The 17,408-nt window shown below is 38.3% G+C and overlaps 4 protein-coding genes across 9 annotated transcripts; 2 read left to right on the top strand and 2 right to left on the bottom strand.

The window, feature by feature from the left end:
- Window positions 1-74: 74 nt before the first annotated feature.
- Window positions 75-3,587, top strand: LOC117620183 (serine/threonine-protein phosphatase 4 regulatory subunit 2-B). Of its 2 annotated transcripts, none has more exons than XM_034350320.1 (8): window positions 75-225; window positions 822-942; window positions 1,325-1,405; window positions 1,586-1,634; window positions 1,805-1,901; window positions 2,054-2,106; window positions 2,561-2,623; window positions 2,968-3,587. In XM_034350320.1, exons 2-8 carry the CDS (start codon window positions 842-844, stop codon window positions 3,241-3,243), a joined length of 720 nt encoding a protein of 239 aa, XP_034206211.1. In that variant the 5' UTR covers window positions 75-225; window positions 822-841; the 3' UTR covers window positions 3,244-3,587. The 2 variants fall into 2 exon arrangements, with proteins under 2 accessions (XP_034206211.1, XP_034206210.1); XM_034350319.1 differs by having other exon boundaries at window positions 77-376.
- Window positions 3,588-4,000: 413 nt separating this feature from the next.
- Window positions 4,001-10,953, bottom strand: LOC117617835 (probable GTP diphosphokinase RSH2, chloroplastic). Of its 5 annotated transcripts, none has more exons than XM_034347412.1 (18): window positions 10,599-10,953; window positions 10,435-10,493; window positions 10,199-10,330; window positions 9,941-10,081; window positions 9,700-9,756; window positions 9,171-9,265; window positions 8,596-8,728; window positions 7,756-7,923; window positions 7,415-7,605; window positions 7,195-7,261; window positions 6,920-7,053; window positions 6,477-6,543; window positions 6,197-6,259; window positions 5,851-6,095; window positions 5,635-5,764; window positions 5,229-5,321; window positions 4,821-5,006; window positions 4,001-4,520 (listed from the first exon to the last, which is right to left on the bottom strand). In XM_034347412.1, exons 1-18 carry the CDS (start codon window positions 10,918-10,920, stop codon window positions 4,227-4,229), a joined length of 2,577 nt encoding a protein of 858 aa, XP_034203303.1. In that variant the 5' UTR covers window positions 10,921-10,953; the 3' UTR covers window positions 4,001-4,226. The 5 variants fall into 5 exon arrangements, 4 of the variants coding, with proteins under 4 accessions (XP_034203303.1, XP_034203304.1, XP_034203305.1 ...); XM_034347413.1 differs by having other exon boundaries at window positions 10,199-10,334; window positions 10,599-10,932; XR_004584439.1 differs by having other exon boundaries at window positions 4,263-4,520; window positions 5,243-5,321.
- Window positions 10,954-12,123: 1,170 nt separating this feature from the next.
- Window positions 12,124-15,137, bottom strand: LOC117617837 (ADP-ribosylation factor 1-like 2). Its single transcript, XM_034347417.1, has 7 exons — window positions 14,770-15,137; window positions 14,051-14,141; window positions 13,849-13,964; window positions 13,659-13,718; window positions 13,514-13,579; window positions 12,542-12,741; window positions 12,124-12,460 (listed from the first exon to the last, which is right to left on the bottom strand). Exons 1-6 carry the CDS (start codon window positions 14,824-14,826, stop codon window positions 12,550-12,552), a joined length of 582 nt encoding a protein of 193 aa, XP_034203308.1. The 5' UTR covers window positions 14,827-15,137; the 3' UTR covers window positions 12,124-12,460; window positions 12,542-12,549.
- Window positions 15,138-15,597: 460 nt separating this feature from the next.
- LOC117617836 (anthocyanidin 3-O-glucosyltransferase 2-like) lies at window positions 15,598-17,366 on the top strand. The gene is made up of 2 exons (XM_034347416.1): window positions 15,598-16,189; window positions 16,304-17,366. Exons 1-2 carry the CDS (start codon window positions 15,679-15,681, stop codon window positions 17,215-17,217), a joined length of 1,425 nt encoding a protein of 474 aa, XP_034203307.1. The 5' UTR covers window positions 15,598-15,678; the 3' UTR covers window positions 17,218-17,366.
- The last annotated feature ends 42 nt before the right edge of the window (window positions 17,367-17,408 follow it).

Genomic DNA, 17,408 nt, shown 5'->3' on the forward strand with positions numbered 1-17,408 from the left:
GTGTGTCGTTTGTTTTGTGGAGAAAAAACAAACAAGAGAGACGGCCCAATTGCTTTTACCTACAAGGCTACAACTCTTCGTCACGTGGCAACATAAAATTGGAGGACACATAATTGTGAGACGTTTTAGCTGCTCTTCTCCGAGCTCTCGCACCCAAAGAAGCTAATTAAGACGACGTTCTGCACGTTTGGCCATTTTTGTTGCGAAGAAGACTCGCAGTCGCAGGCACCATCTCTCACTTCTTCTACTCCCACCACTTTGTCTTCTTTTGATTATTATTATTTCTCTCTCTCTCTCTCTCTCTCTCTCTCTCTCTCTCTCTCTCAAAACACAGATTCGAATCGATTCCTTGGGCTCTCAAGAAACCCAAAGCTTGGTAACGTCTCCATATCTCTTTCTCAACCTCACCTTTTCTGTTTGGTTGCCGGGAAAACGCCCGGCCATGATTATATAAACGAAATAGACGAAACTAGTTTCCAAAATTTCCTAACTTCTTTTCATTTCTTTTGGGTCCCCCACAAACTTCAAGATTTATGCCAGTTAGGGTTTTCTTGCTTGATTTTCACGAAACCGAACGGAGTGGAAGAACACAAAATTTTCAAATTTTTTTTTTTGCCGTAGGTCGTTTACTTGTTTTTAGGGGGGAAAAATAATGAAAGTGAAATCAGTAGGCCGCAGCTATTAGGTCTGGCTAATGGAATCCTAAACTTTATTAATTTGAGAAAATTGAATTGAGTATTATTTTTCAGCGGCCAAATTGGTTCTGAGTTGTGCACTCAATATAATTGTTGATCTTACATTTATGTCTCGTTTATCATCAGAACTAGGCTAAGGGATCTGAATGGAAATGCCATCAAATGAGAATTCACAGCCCTCAATGAATTCTACCAGTGATGCTGATAATCAACATGAGACTATTGTTCCTGATGGTTTAAATAATGCGTACGCTCTTCTTTCCCTATACATTTTACTGTATATCCTACACGTTTTCTAATAACAAGGAAGTATATGAACCGTCTATTGTGTGATGCAACTACCTAATTGTTGTAAATGGGAGCTACTCTCACTGACTACTCGGCTGCTTCCCTACACTGAATTATTTCAACATATTATACCACAGTGATGCATTGTTTGTGAAGCTTTGTGCACTAACGGGCCTTTCTATCTAGTCAATACGCTTTTCAGTGATGTACATATTCTAGGGATCAGTAAATATTTTCTCCTTAAAATTGAGACCGTAGAAAAGGAAATTCACCTTCATGTTACTTATTTTTTGTTTCTGATTTCATATTAAGAAAGTGCTGTATTGAACTTGATATTTTAGATATAAGGAGTCCAAGCATGAGCTTGCTGAAGAAGAAGTTAGAGGCATACTAGCAGTTATTGCATCCACCGGAAAATTTTGGTAAGCTGTTATTTAGGCGTGAAATTCTCTCATTTGTGTGTAGCATATTAATGTATTATTCTTGGTGCGTGTATGTGTGTGTTGTGTTTACTCTATGTATGATGTACAAAAAGGTAACATTCGTAATCCATTTGTTTTTGCTTGGTATTTAAACTTTATTTATTTATTTATATCTCACAGGCATGATTGGGACAAATTAAAAAGCATGCTATCCTTTCAGCTGAAGCAGGTATGGGGAAGTATGCCAGCATGCGGGTCTTCCGCTATTTATGGTTGTCACACACATGCGTGCTCTTAATAGATGTGCATAATTGCATTCTAGTTCCAAGATTATGGTATTTATCTGTCTCTCTCACTCTCTTCCCCCTCTCTATTGCTCTTCTTCCTTGATTTATGAAGGTTCTGTTGGAGTATCCTGAGGGAAAAATGGCAGATGAGCAGCAAATTGCTTCTTTAGGAGAAACGTACCCAGAACTGGTGAAGAGGTTGGATGAAGGTATTCTCATTCCCCTGATCATATATGAAATCAGCTTAAGGGCGTGGAGCTGAAATTATATTTTAGTTTATGGTGTTAGGGTCTACAGTTTTATTGAATTTTCAGTTCCATTTTTTAATGGTAATTGCTTATAGTTTGTTTCTTCACTGCAGCTCTTAATAGTTTTACCGAAGGTCCTCCATTTACACTTCAGAGGCTTTGCGAGGTGTTCACTTCACCTTTATATTATGCGTCATGCGTTACCTCTCTGCAGTATTCTTTATGATTGTGTCTTTCATTCCTTTGTCGACACTTTTCAAAGCTCCATGCATTGAATTAGTTTGGTTGAATTTGTCTAACAACAGTTACCCTTTTTTATTTTTTTTATTTATTTTTGGGGTCAAGTACAATAGGTACCTTGCTGAAACTGCTATTCTCTTCTTGCCCCCTCTTTTCACCCTTCTGTTCTCCTTAGAAGTTTGTTTCCCTATCATTTGTAACTGCAAAAATGGTGGCAATTGGACGTAGTTTTTATAATTTAGGAGTAGTTTGCAGACCTTTAATGAGTGCTTGCATCTTTTTGCTTGTCTGATACGTTAATGCACTATTATTCCCTTGCTATGTTATAATATGTATCACTTTACGAGATGTAATTTTGTATTGAAATTTTTGTTGAACAGATCCTTTTGGATGCACAAACCACCTATCCAAATCTCTCAAAGCTTGCTTTTGCACTAGAAAAGGTATAGTAATGAAGAACCTGATTCACTGTTTTCCATCCCAATGCATCTGATGTTGCTAAGAGCAACTTTAATGGGGGGATGTAAATGGTTACTTTATCTCCACCATTTACTCATCTTCCATCAGTTTAGTGGGTTTCTTCCTTAGTTGGAATGATATAAAGCTGCTCTAATGCTTCCCCTTAAGTGTTTGGGCAAAGAAAACTCTTGATTTAAGCTTATATATGCCAACCTTATTTTAACTAATACTGAAGTAGTCTACTTAAGTTCCAACTTACATATTTATTGTTTATATTTTCTTGAACTTTTTATTTGTAGCTTTACAACTTGCATTTTCTTTTTTGTAGAATCTATTGGTGACAACCATGCTGACGGTCTCAACTGATCCATATCCACAACCCATGGTGCAAAATTCAGCTGAACCAAAGCAAGCAACTGAAGAACCTAAACTTCACTCTGATTCAGTGCAGAATGGGGTGGAACCTATGGTAGGTGATAGGGATGAAGTTATGGCAGAGGTAGAACAAGCTGATATTGATGATGATATGACCATTGCCATAGAAGCTTTTGAAGATATAGTTGGATCATCAGAAACAAATTCAGTGCAGACCAATAATTCTTAGCATTCCAGTGATGTAGTCGAGAGGCGTTAATCCAACAAGCTCATTGGTTCACATGAGCAACTTGGTTGGATCATTAAGTCTGGTACTGGGCTTGGTTAACCATCAAGTTAGCAGCATTAGTGGAAGCGTGGATCCTGGTCACATAGATTCGGGAAGATTCTTATTCATATTTATGCCTAAATGGTGTAACTATAAAATAGGGAGCATTGCATCGAGAATTATTGGCTGGCTTCTGTAGCTTTTACAATTTTGCTGCTGCATTGTAACTCACAGGTCATTGATACTTGGCTTGCTTGATTTTGCATTTTGAAATAAATGCCTTTTCCAATTTTTTATGTTCTGAATTCAGAACGTCACGCTTAATGCGCCTATGTCGGAATCCGTCTTTTTTGGACTGAAAGCGGAAAGGGTGAGTAGAACAGTAGCGAAAACTAAACCAACCTTCTTTGGCCTAGTGTGCACTTGTTCAAATTCGCTGTTCTGTTATTAAAGGAGAAATCATTTTGCAACAACTCGAGAAACTCCGGGGATTGACGATACTAAAAAAAAGGAAATGGGTAGAATATGGAATTATTGCATTGCTTTATATGGGGTAAAGATCAAAACTTGAGTGTTGGAACCAAACAAGAAAAGAAAAGCCTTGGAAGTTTGATATTTAACAGCATGACTTTCATGGAAATATACATATTTATCAGAACGATTAGCTTTTTTTATATTAAATCAGAACGACTTATATATTGGAGAGAATAACATTCAATTAAAAATTTAAAACTTTGGTAATTTATTTTTAAAAAGATAAAACAAGTATGTTGTCTCGTAGTAGCCAGATTTTTTCTTTCTTTTTTTGGCGTAAAATTTGTCATATGTACAGTAAGTAGCTGTTCCATTTCATCCTGAAAGAAATCAATAGCAGACCAAAAAATTAAAATTGTTTGGCTCTACTCAAATAACAGTTTCTTTCTTCCCTCTTTCCAAATTTCTTGTTATGCTCTAACTTCAACCACGTCACCATCTGTGAGTTTGGTATTGGGTAAGACCAGTTGACCATTAACCCAGACCAGTTTTCCCTCCAGTCCTACTCTTCTAGCAGCATCTGCAGCTGTGCTGCCAGTTCTCAACCTCATGATGTCACCATTGGGCAAACATATAATCACCACTTCCCCAAGGACGACAGAAGCAGGACTGCCCTGAAACTTTTCACTTTGCTTTGCTTGTCCAAGACTTGCTTCTGAGCGTAGCTGCTCTTCCCACCGTAGCATTGTCCTTAACAACCGCACCTTGAATTTGAAAGCAGGCATTAATTAATTAGCATTTGCCCTGTCTGTCTTGTGTGTCTACTATTTAGCAATACTAAGAGAGAGACTACCACATCCAAAATCACACTACAAGCAAGCCATGCAATTCAATGACTGCAGCAGTAGGTCATCTAGGAGCCATGATTAACAGATCATAACTATGGAATGAAGCAATAAGGCTATCATGCTCGAAAGCAAACACAAAGCAAATTTAAGCAAGAAAATTTCAACAAACTGGTCATTAACAAAATGGGCTTCAGAAGGGCAAGGTCACAGGCAAACCTTGTTATTGATGCTAGTTTCCATGGAAGTTGATGCAGCTGAGGTAAACCTTGGTGTCGATGTAATATCATCAAGCTGTCTTCCATCAAAAACAGCAGAAACAACCGCCCAATATTCAGATTCTTCTTGATCCGTCAAATCAATGACCTGAATGAAGGTTGGCAACAATCGCCCAAACTGGTCTTGCTGCACAAGGAAGCAGTATTTAACCTAATTGTGGATTACTGGTGTCCTTGTATGCTTCAGTCTGAATCATTTCACATTGTTGACATTCATACCCTCTCTGGGTCTCTCAGGCTGCTATATATGTTTTTGAATTTTCCCTCTAATTCTGAACATACAATTACAATTTCATTTTGAGATCATCTGTGTGGCCTAGAGATCTCAGGAAGTAAATGTTAAACATACCTTGTGGTACATACCATCTCGACAGAGTGCATATTTCTCTAGGCAAGTGCACCAATCCCCGTGTCCTGGTTCACACCACCACTCATCAGTCACCTGGAAATATGAAGTCAAAGAAAATAGGGTAACTTGTTACTTGAAGGAGCATAATGGAACTCAATTAGGAGATACTTTGAAATTTTTTGTAATTTCTCTGCAAATAAAGAAAGGAAGGGGACACAGGCAAGGATGATGATGATTTGTAGACTAAGAAAGCTTGGAGGCAGGTCAACTTCAAGTGACAAACTATCTTTAGATTTCAACCTCTTTCCATGAATGAAGCTTTAGATTAACTACACTATGGAATCAATGAATGAAGTTTTAGATTAACTACACTATGGAATCAATATGTGAAGTAAAGCAAGCCAACCTTCTTGTACAGCCTCGCATAGGCTTCCCACCGTTTTATTTGGAAAGGAGATTTTCTATCAGCTACTGCTTCAGAAGCTGCCAGTCCAAAGCTCACTGCAACGAGCAATTCACTTCCATCTTTGTCTACTCTGCAATGTCAAGTTTAACACAAATCTTAGTGATTGGCATGTACTTAGAGCAATTTATGCAAATTAGACATCAAGTAGTTATATACCTAATGATAACAGCAGCAAGAAGATGACTTCCTTGCACTCTAAGGACCGGATGCCCAATTTTCAACAAACTATACTTCTGAAACAAATCATCTACTGTAGAATTTTGGTCCTCCATATTTGTGGAGAAAAAGGATGACGCATCTATTTCAGATTCATCTGTGTTATTTATGTTAGACAATTTGTTTCCAGTTTCTTTATAAAGCCAATGTGCTGCAAGTCCATGTTCAGCATACTCGTGCATCCTCTGCATAATATGAAATGAAATTTACGAGTGTCAGCTAAACTTTAAAAACAAACGGTAGCAAGTAATTCTGATCTCCTTTAAATTTGGAAGAAGTTTGGCACCTGTGTTCGTATTTGAACTTCCAAAGGTGATCTGTCAGGACCTTGTACAGCAGTGTGCAGAGACTGCAGATGGGGATTTGCAGTTAAGATATGAAAAGTGCCCTCTGATAAAGTTACAAAACATATACATTACAAAATACATATAAAACCTATATCACATTCAGTTGGAACAGTCCAAAAATGGCTCAAGAGTTGGGGATATTAGAAATTGAGAAGAATGGAGTGAAATCATTTAAAAGGACCTTCCAAAAATATGGAATCATGAACAGGAAAATCTGACCTGATAGCCGCTGGGCTTTGGATTGATAATGTAATCATCAAACTCACCATCAATCGGGGTCCAATGTCTGCACATTAGAAATTATATAAGTCAATCTGCCTATGTATATATATAGTCCCCTTCTATTGAGGGATCCCCTACAATAATTTTATATATACAGTCCCCTTCTATTGGAAATCAGTCTGTTATCTTTCCGAGTCTGGAAAAAGAACGTTGCGCTACAGATAAACTTGTGGCAAAATAGTCAATTCATTAAGTTACTGACAGCAAGAGTTTCACGTTACCCAAATTTGAACATACACGCCATCATATAAATGCATAAAACTACCATTCCGTCACATCTATCACAAACTATCGCTTACCCTAGATCCCAAAATAAATAAACGGAAGTAAGGAAATAGGAGGGTGATATAAAAATAGAAGATCAGTGCAATTTGATTTACTTGTGTACAATGTCGAGAAGATTGTAGCAACACTGGACGGCAGGTCCATGCAAAGTTCCTTTCTTGTCTCCAACGACTACCCTTAATGCACGGGCATCATAAACTTTATTGATGCTGACATCTTTCCGCTTCATCTAAAACAAGTGCAGATACAAACGTAATGTTTCAAAAACTTGCAAAGGAATACTACACAAGGGCCTATCTTGAAATAACTGCTATAAACATCAAATCAAGCACAGAAGCCCTCAAACATATTAAACTGTGAAGTGCATTACCTTGGTGTAGATGCTATACAAACTTTTTAGACGGCTGGATAAAGTTACTTCCATTCCTGGAACATAACTGAAAACATAACACGGCGAGAACACTTAACATTGACCAACTGACACAATAAGGCTATTATAAAAATTGTATGACGACATATATGTTTGTTTGTGTGTATATATAATTGTAAAACTGCAAGCAGCGAAGGAAAAGTGGAAAGAAAGAACATACGAAGTTGATATGATCAACTCCTGCTCGAGTGCCTCCTCACAAATTACCAAAGATGCTAAAGCAATTCCAGCATCTTGCACAACCTTTGGTCTTGTGTGAGGCTCCAAACCTTGTCCTAGAGTATTGAGAAATTTAGATCGTTTAGTCCGATCTAACAATACATCAAATGGCACTACAGCTTCCAAAAGATCCTGAAAAATATATAAAACAGAAGTTTCTAAGCAGTGACTTTAATTTGAACTATAATCCTCATTCTTTTTAGTGTCGATTTCTACAATTTCAGGATACAGCATTCAGACAGAAACATAAAAAGAAAAAAAGAAATCCTTGTAAATGCTTGCCTTCATGGTTGTGACATCTTCATCAACTGCTATGGACCCTTCATTGTCAGATATTGAGCTTTTTTCATTTAAGGGCAGCGAGCTGGATATTCTTTTTGAATTTCCTACTTTGCTGCTATGGCTCCACATCAATGCTAGATCAGCTCTCATTTTCTTAAACATTTGAGGCTGCTTATACAAGGAAGATTAGAACATACTATTGAAGAAGGAACTACAAATGCTCATATAGCAAGGTACATTTGGGTGCAATACAACATACTGGTTTTTGGTAATGGCCAAATAGTAATAAATTTAATAAAAACAAAATTCACTGCATGTTTCTGTTCAGACATTTGTACAACTAATTAAACAGCTTGAATCACTCAATGGGATAAGGTTCATCCAAATTATATCATATTAACCTTGAATAGAACCATATTTCCACCTCTTCTTTAATTTAGGTACTTAAAGCTTCGCAACTGCATTTTCTAAGTAGCCAAAAAATGCTTAGAAACTACCAGATGCTTTATTGAAACTATATCCACAATGTCCATTGTTTTGCTCTTTTCTTTACTTACACAGTCAATTAAGTCCTGTCTCCCAAATAGCATCATACTAATGTGTTTCCTGCACTAGTTTCTTCACAACGTCTGAAAATTATTCTTGATGTAATCATCTAATCTCCATTTTTGGGTCTCTGTACACTCAGAAAATAAGCTATTGGATTTCAACTCTTCAAGGAAAAACTTAAAACTATGATTTTCTTGCTTAATGTATCAAAATTCCCACAACTGACTTATTAGAAGCAGTTTTATCAGATATTTAGATCTTCTATGACAACCAGAAAGATTGTGAGCAGACCTGAAGAACAGCAAAGCACAGATCTTCCAGTTCAGCTTTCATTGCCCACAAACCCAATCTGGAAGCTAGTGAGCACCAAATTACCAAGGTTTCTTTTGCAACAGCTTGAGCCTTTGTCAGTGGGAGAGCATAACTGTAAAAAAAAGTTTCATCTAGGAGCGTAACCCATCTGCTAGTATTATGAGCCTAAAACTTCATAGTGAAGAAGACAAGAAAATTCCAAGCAACCAACAAAACAATAATATGATTATCTTTATCAGCTAAAGTTGGGCACTTGTTGCTAAGGGGGCATTATTTATAGTACCACGTTACCAACAAAAGTTTCTGTTAGTTGGCCATGTCCCAACTAACATTTCCATGCAATCAATAACTGAAGGATAATAGGATAAACAGGTTCTGTGTCTATATATTATTTAGAATCTTCAAGAGAAGGCAGAAATATTTCATTACAATTTAGTGTTTGTGCTCATTTCAGGGTCAAAACTAGTCTTGAAAAAAGAAATCAAAATTGAGGAATTAAAAGAAAGTGATAACAATATAAACTTATAATATCAATGTAAGTTTAGAGTCAGTACATTGTTCTCATATTGTGAAGGCGATCTGCAAGCTTTATAAGCACTACACGTGGATCATCAACCATGCCCAAGAGCATGACTCGTAAATTATTTGCCTGATAGATGAAGAATGCAAGCATGAGATATGGAAAACTGAAGCAGCAAAAAACTGGTGCTCATATGATGATCATCTTTAAGAATAAAACACATCAAGTTAATCTTTTATTATGACCTTATGCTTCATTCAGTTGAATTTGATACAACTAAGTGCCCGTCGTATCCACATAATTGCTTTAATGGAAGATCACTACATGAAAAGTCATACTTATGCACAAAAGTAATAATGCTTAGATATTTAAAGTGTAAGCGAGCACTAAGAAACACATAAAATTACATGAAGATTGAGACATAACAAAAATCTAAAATTATTCTTCAGTAATGATTAATTGTATTTATAATATAATTTTCCATTACTTTCTTATTACATCTCAGGTTTCAAGTAATTGTAGCATGGCTGATTCTATATTATGATGTAGAATATAAGTCCTACCTCCTCATGACCAAGCCTGCCCTGGTTCAAATTTATCCTGCGGTGTCTCCGTAAAAGCTTCAAGAATGCAACAGTTGATTAGAATTTGTATGTCTATAACTTTCTCATTGAAATAATATCTGCACCATTCTTTCCTATCCCTCACATTTCACAGATGAATGTGTCACCGTTTGACATCAGTTGAAGGCAGAATACCAAGAAAAGAAAACCAGATTACATAACCGGCGTATAATATTAATACCTGATTTATGTAACTTAACCTGGAAACACCAGCTACCAGCCTAGCTACATCATCACCAAACTCCTCTTCTATGTGGGGGAAACTTTCACACGTATCATCAACCACATCATGGAGAATCCCGGCCACAACTGTCTCAACAGCCTGCAGCAAACTTTTAAGTTTTGATGGAATTAATGAAATGCAAATTTGTTCTTCAGCAGTACAAGGGTTTTGCTGATTTGGTAAAAGTAAGGGGTGATAAATAAGAAAGATGCATACTCGTTGGCCACTTGAGGGAACCAGCATGGCTAGGATTCTTCCTGTATGGATACAGTGGACTAAATAAGGGTCTCCTGTTCTGCGTAGCTGACCGTGGTGAGCTTTCTTAGCAAATGCAATAGCCTTTTGCACCTGCCTTCACAGTTCACACACACATTGTTTTAGTGGAATTGCAGAGCAATAATCAAATTGTATTTGTATGTATTGAAGCAAGCAGATAATGAAAAATGGCAAACCTTTGGATCATTAAATATGGGATATCCAGTCACGTCTACTCCCTCCACTACATCAGAACCTGCACCATTAAAAAAGGAATCAAGTTTAAGCATAGCTCCTCCTATGAAATGAAGTAATTGCTATTATCAGAATTCACGGGGTTCAAAAGCGCAAATTTCTTGACCTGGCTGTGCTTCCATTTTGGGCCACAAGAAATCGACTTTAGTGGAAAGACAAGCTCCGGAGGCGATGGCGAGGGCGGTGACGGCGACCTGAGTGATGGTGGAGGTGACGGCCCCGTGGAGAGAGCCAGAGCCGGAGGCAGCAGCCGCAGCGGCGATGACGTTGGCAGAGGTGAAGACGGAGCTGAGGGACGATGAGACTGCCAAGTTGGGTGCAATTTGGTCCAAAACACCTCGGAATTTGGGGTAGCTGCGGAGATGGAGACGGTGAAACTTGTGGGCTAACATGGTGTTGGTGTTGGTGGAGGAGCTTTGGCATGTCATGGCTCATCAGGAGCTTTGCTTGGTTTGTGGATCATGTGGTAGTTAACTTAATAATGCGAGCGAACGCCAAATGAAAAAAAAAAAAAAAAAACTAAAATAAATAAATAATATCACCAAATTATTATCATTTTAAAAATAAAATAAATAAAGATTCAAACAAACAAACACCCACATATGCAGAGAGATCTATTAAATAAGTTTATTTGTGGGACATCGTTGTAGGGCCTACTCTGTATTGTGTTTTACTAATATAAAGTCTATTTTATAGATACTCATTCAAAGATCATCTTTATTAAAAAAAATCATTTGAATCCGATATCATTTGACAACTCAATTAAATTATTAAATTAAATTTAACCACTTAATTCAATTATTAAAATTTTAGTACTTTCTTGAAATACTGTGCTAATTGATTTTGTACGACATAATTGAATATCGAAACAGTTTCCAATTTGTCTAATTTTTTTGCGAAGATGATCCATGAATGTAGACTTAAAAAATAAATAGTTTGAATTATTGAAAAAAAAAGAGTAAGGAATCCTAAAGAATGTCTCTCAAATAATTTATTTGAGAAATCTCTTTATATATATATATATATCGCCAAAAACACACACACATATAAGTAATTGTAAATGTGTGGTCAGCCAACCGCCAACAGCCAAGTGCTCTCTTTCTAATTCTCCGTCAAGGGAGACAAGTGACCGTTACATAATTCGACGGTGGGCGTGGGTTGGCCTAGCCGTTAAAAAGATAAGTCTCTCTTGCGCTTGTATTAAACGCTGACACGTGGAATTGGGTCCCTTCAGCTGCTTTGCATATCTTTTTCTTCTCTCAAATTTTCGTGGTGAGCTACAAATGGGCTCAAAAGAAATACAACCATAGCTTTTTTTATATTATTTTTCAGCAGCTTTTTCGGGTAAACATAAAAAATAAAAAGATGTTCTCAAACATCCAATAGATTTAAGCTTAATCTTTCAAACGCTAATCAACGCCAACAGAGTTTAAAATTTAGACACTGTTTTTTGGTTGCCAAAGTTAGGAAGTAGAGGTGGAAAACTCACACACGGGGTGCCACAAGACTTGAACCCAGCACCATTTGAAAGCACACCAAAGGCCTAGGCCATTCCAACTAACACCCTATTGGTAAATTTAGATACGGTTTTCAATCCACCCCAAGAAGTGGGCACCTGTGGCTCGTGGAGCAGAAGAAACTTGCATGTGGATTAAAATCTAAAATACACTTGGGGTCAATCATCTACAAATACGCAAAAGAAATTTTCAAGAGACATCCAAATCATACATAATCTTCAGCAAATATTCATCAATTTCACAACCTGCTCATCTGCTGTTCTTCAATATACATTGGATTAAGTGACATGTCTGAATGTGAAGTCTTGGAGTAAGCACTGATTAAACTTCACCATCTTTAGAAAAACTCAAAAGGAAAAGAAAAAGCTGATTACAGTCCGGGAGATTTGGATGCACAAATAACCAACTCTTCAGCATTATCAAATGACCAGCCCCAAGAATCCTAATAAACCTGCAGAAGAGACAAAGAACAAACATAATTAAACGGCCTGCCATTTAGTTGGTAAGACATAAGCAGGTAAAAAGTCTCAACCTCGAGTATTAGAATGATGAGGTGCCCACTGAAGAGTATCCAGCAGCTCTCATCTCTTTCAGTGTGTTAGCTAACCAATCCAAGCCCTCATAAAGGCCATCACCTTTAAGGGCACAAGTCCCTTGTATGTGCCATTTTCTGTTCTTGAGATCAAAGAGGCCTAGTCCTTCACATACTTCCATTGGCGACATAGCTCCTTTCTGGATCGGAAAACGAGAAAACACAAATCACACCAAGTTATATTGGCGGCTGATAAATAAATCACACCAAGATGCTAAGGAACCAACATTGCACAATCATGCGTATGCTGGGTACTTGGAATGAATAAAACTTTCCCATAAGAAATAAGCCATGAGATCTGATAGGGGATCACTAAAGTTATCACCAATGAGTCTTGGCTCAAGTGGCATGGGTAGGATCGAATGAGGGGTTCCTAGGTTCAATTCCCATTGTAACCAAAAGAATTTGGCCAGCTCCAAAAGCAAATGAAAAAGACTAAACAGTACTTAGATGGAATGCAAATACTTTATTTTTCCTTAAAGACACCGGTCAGTAGCCATGTGCCGCAATATCTGACATCTTGTGACCATTTATGGCTTGTTTACTAATCCGTAATCGGAATCAAAATAGGGAGTTGAATTCCTATTACGGATTACTCCCGTGTTTACTTCACATGGAGGAATGAAAATGTAATTTAAGCATTCTGATTGGATCTCATACTTTAAGGATTACATCTCATTACATCCCATAAATCCAGATATCCTAAGTTCCAAATTCCTAACCCAATATGTAAGTCATCACAACAGCAAACTAGAAAAGGCAATAATTCCCTGTCTTATCCTGTAATTTGGAGACTAACCAGTGAGAGAATCTTATGTTGGCCACCAACATCCACATTCTTATGTTCATTGAAATCATGAAATTTAGATCATTCACGCAATATATGGATCAGAAACTAATGCTGTGGCATACCATATCCTGTTTATTAGCAAACACTAAGATGACACTGTTGAGCATAAATGGATCACTGATGATGGCCTGAAAGAATAAACATAGATAAGTGAGAAACAATCACTTAGACTTGTATATAAACTGTATTCATTTCTTAATATACAACCTGAAATTCTTCCTTGGCTCTTCCGATTCTCTCTCTGTCCAAGGAATCAACCACGTAAATCTGCATATGGAAAAAAAAAATTATATATATGATAAGGCACAAACAGGAAAGAAACTAAAAGAGGGACAACTGACTAGCAACATTCGAGAACCAGAATCCAGTAGAACAAGACTAGAGAAAGTTCGATTACCAGTCCGTCCGTGTTATTGAAGTAATGCCTCCAGAGTGGCCTTAGTTTCTCTTGTCCACCAACATCCCAAACAGTGAACATGACATTCTTATACTGAACTTTCTCCACATTGAAACCTGTTGAGACAAAGAAATGCCTTAAAATAAAAATCTAAACAACTTATAATACTACAAGTCCAATTGTAGATATGAGAGACGCCCACCTATGGTAGGCACAGTTGACAAAACTTCTCCAATGTGCAGCTTGTAAAGGATGGTTGTTTTACCAGCTGCGTCGAGGCCAAGCATTACAACCTATGGCACCACCGCAAATGAAAATGGCAAATAAGGAAAGTGAAGTAAATATCATGCTCTTAAATTAAAGGTAAGCAACAGAAGAACAAAAAGAAGAAGCAAGAAGTCAAGTATTTAGAATTTAATGAATAAGCCACTTTTCCATCACTTTTCCATTACAGGTAAGTAGAAACCTATAAAACTTATTTGGGAGGGTAAGGTATTAATGTGATCATACAATATTATATAATCACTGAGAATTTGAGAATCAAATGGTAAATATGCTGGAATTGCACTGTCCCCCAATAACTGATAATGAAAGAGAGTTAAAAAAAACGAAAGAGGCAAGAGAGAGGTGAGCAAATTCAGAAAACGATATTAAATATGCATATGATTATAATGACAATATGAAGTCCGGCCTCCTATATATCACAATATTCAAAAGAGCAATTGAAAATTTTAACCAGTAAAAGTTAAAAGAAAGGCAAGAAAGAAACCATTACGACATGAGCCCTACATATCCCGGCAGCTACAATTGTCAAACCACAGAAAAGGGAAAAGAATGAAAATGCTACAAAATTGGTACCCAAAAAAAAAAAAGAAAAAAAAAGAAAAAAAAAACAGAGAGAGAGAGGGAGAGAGGGAGTACTCTCATCTCAGTGTTTCCGAAGAAGGTATCGAAGAGCTTCCGAAAAGCTTGACCCATGACGGCAAGCAAAATACTTGAACAAGAGAAAAAGAAAAGCTCGATCTCTTTCTTCCTTTCTTTCTCTCTGTGTCTGTGTGGGTGTCGAAGTGATTGTGAACTTCACGAGCTCATCGACTAATAAGAAAGAGAAATCAGCTGAGTTATGATTTGACGGATCGATTGGGGTTGGGTTGATCGATATTTAGAGAGAGAAACAACCACCCGCGTGACGTGTGAGAGAAAGAAATAAAAATCAGAAACAAAGGTAGCGTTTTTCTTTCTTTTCTGCAAAGACTAAAATGAACCTGAATTTTTATTTTTATTTTTATTTTATTTTATTTTATGAAACAAAAACAAAAAAGGAAAAGAAAGAAGAAAGTAAATTGGGGAGGAATTAGAATATTGGGTGTTTCTTTCATTTCTTTTTCACTCCTCAGCTCAGTCAGAATTGACATTTAGTGGTGGAGTTTGTTTTGGTGGGCCCATATTGAATGGGCTGGTACTGGGTAGTGGGAAGGCAGGCGGGCTGAATTGGGCTTAGAAGAGACAGCCCAAAAAAGAAGAAGTGGCCTGGCCGCGCGGGCGTGGCGAGGGTTATCACGTGCATTGTTCATCTTCAAAGGAGGCTAAGCAACCAGTCTCCCTAGTGTCATGTTTGTGTTCCATTCCATGAAGAAGAGTAGAGGAAATAATAATAATAATAATAATAATAATAATAATAATATAGGCTGATTTTCTGGTGAGTTGAGCATTGTCTTGTGACAACCCCCACTCCTTTGCCACTATCACTATACCTATATAAAATCCAATCCAATCTCATCCAAATCCCTCCTCATCCCACTCCAATTAGTCTTATTAGCTCATACATATATGGCACCACAACCGAGTGATGATGATCATGTTGTGTATGAGCATCATGTGGCGGCCCTAGCCTTCCCTTTCTCCACCCATGCCAGTCCCACCTTGGCCCTCGTCCGCCGCCTAGCCGCTGCCTCTCCCAACACTCTCTTCTCATTCTTCAGCACTTCACAATCCAACAACTCACTCTTTTCCAACACTATTACCAATCTTCCACGTAACATAAAGGTGTTTGATGTGGCTGATGGCGTCCCCGACGGCTATGTGTTTGCGGGTAAGCCCCAGGAGGATATTGAGCTTTTCATGAAGGCTGCCCCCAACAACTTTACAACCAGCTTAGACGCCTGCGTGGCTCACACCGGGAAGCGCCTCACCTGCTTGATTACCGACGCCTTCCTTTGGTTTGGGGCCAACTTGGCACACGACTTGGGAGTCCCTTGGCTCCCTCTTTGGCTCTCCGGACTTAATTCCCTCTCCCTCCATGTCCATACTGACCTCCTCCGCCACAATATCGGAACTCAAAGTATTTACTCTTGCTCATCCATCCTCTCTACTTTTCCTCAGATAACTCTTAGCTTTGTTTGATGGGGGACGGGTAATATCTATTCGATTTATTGAATAATGCATGCTTCCGCAGGTATTGCAGGTCGTGAAAACGAACTCATCACCAAGAATGTCAACATCCCAGGAATGTCCAAAGTACGAATCAAAGATTTGCCTGAAGGTGTCATCTTTGGGAACTTGGACTCAGTCTTCTCACGCATGCTGCATCAAATGGGCCAACTGCTACCCCTTGCCAACGCAGTTCTCGTAAACAGCTTTGAAGAACTGGATATTGCCGTAACAAACGATTTGAAATCCAAATTCAACAAGCTTCTCAATGTCGGACCTTTCAACCTAGCTGCTGCTGCTTCCCCTCCACTGCCGGAAGCCCCAACAGCCGCAGACGACGTTACTGGTTGCCTGTCCTGGCTTGACAAACAAAAGGCGGCATCCTCCGTGGTGTATGTTAGTTTTGGGTCAGTCGCAAGGCCACCGGAGAAGGAGCTTATGGCGATGGCACAAGCCTTGGAAGCCAGCGGGGTACCCTTCTTATGGTCTCTCAAGGGCAGTTTTAAGACGCCTTTGCTAAATGAGTTGCTAATAAAAGCAACTAATGGGATGGTGGTGTCCTGGGCTCCCCAGCCACGTGTCCTAGCCCATGCTTCAGTCGGAGCCTTCGTAACGCACTGCGGTTGGAGCTCATTGCTGGAGGCTATAGCAGGCAGGGTGCCAATGATTTGCAGGCCTTTCTTTGGCGACCAAAGGGTCAACGCAAGACTGGTGGAGGAGGTGTTGGAGATCGGGGTCACTGTTGAGGATGGGGTTTTTACCAAGCACGGCATGATAAAATATTTTGATGAAGTTTTGTCACAACAAAGAGGGAAGAAAATGAGAGACAACATAAACACCGTCAAACTACTCGCACAAGAGTCTGTTGAACCAAAAGGGGGCTCAGCTCAGAATTTCAAATTATTGCTAGATGTCATATCCGGATCCACTAAAGTGTAAGTTACAACAACAAATATGTCGCACAAGAATAACCGAGCTGTACTTCACTACCATTCGCATAATGATTTTCCCTCAATAAAATCCAACTTAAAGCTTTGCTTCTACTATTTATCTCGCTCATTCATCGAACCAACTACAATCTTTGGATTCGATTGTTATATGGGCAAATTTAGGACATAACCCAAATGAAA

The sequence above is a fragment of the Prunus dulcis genome, chromosome 2 (genome assembly GCF_902201215.1).
Source record: "Prunus dulcis chromosome 2, ALMONDv2, whole genome shotgun sequence".
Taxonomy (NCBI): Eukaryota; Viridiplantae; Streptophyta; class Magnoliopsida; order Rosales; family Rosaceae; genus Prunus; species Prunus dulcis.

Bases quoted from the DNA above. Each gene is read 5' to 3' on its own strand.
- LOC117617835 (XM_034347412.1), bottom strand. From the start codon at position 10,920: ATGACATGCCAAAGCTCCTCCACCAACACCAACACCATGTTAGCCCAC. The intron at 6,096-6,196 runs GTGCCAAACTTC...CATATTATGCAG, and splicing joins AAGTTCAAATACGAACACAG to AGGATGCACGAGTATGCTGA. The intron at 5,765-5,850 runs GTATATAACTAC...TTGACATTGCAG, and splicing joins CTTGCTGCTGTTATCATTAG to AGTAGACAAAGATGGAAGTG.
- LOC117620183 (XM_034350320.1), top strand. From the start codon at position 842: ATGGAAATGCCATCAAATGAGAATTCACAGCCCTCAATGAATTCTACC. The intron at 943-1,324 runs GTACGCTCTTCT...TTGATATTTTAG, and splicing joins CCTGATGGTTTAAATAATGC to ATATAAGGAGTCCAAGCATG. The intron at 2,107-2,560 runs GTGTTCACTTCA...TTTGTTGAACAG, and splicing joins CACTTCAGAGGCTTTGCGAG to ATCCTTTTGGATGCACAAAC.
- LOC117617837 (XM_034347417.1), bottom strand. From the start codon at position 14,826: ATGGGTCAAGCTTTTCGGAAGCTCTTCGATACCTTCTTCGGAAACACT. The intron at 13,719-13,848 runs GTAATCGAACTT...TTCCATATGCAG, and splicing joins TCAATAACACGGACGGACTG to ATTTACGTGGTTGATTCCTT. The intron at 13,580-13,658 runs GTTGTATATTAA...TTATTCTTTCAG, and splicing joins GAGCCAAGGAAGAATTTCAG to GCCATCATCAGTGATCCATT.
- LOC117617836 (XM_034347416.1), top strand. From the start codon at position 15,679: ATGGCACCACAACCGAGTGATGATGATCATGTTGTGTATGAGCATCAT. The intron at 16,190-16,303 runs GTATTTACTCTT...ATGCTTCCGCAG, and splicing joins CCACAATATCGGAACTCAAA to GTATTGCAGGTCGTGAAAAC.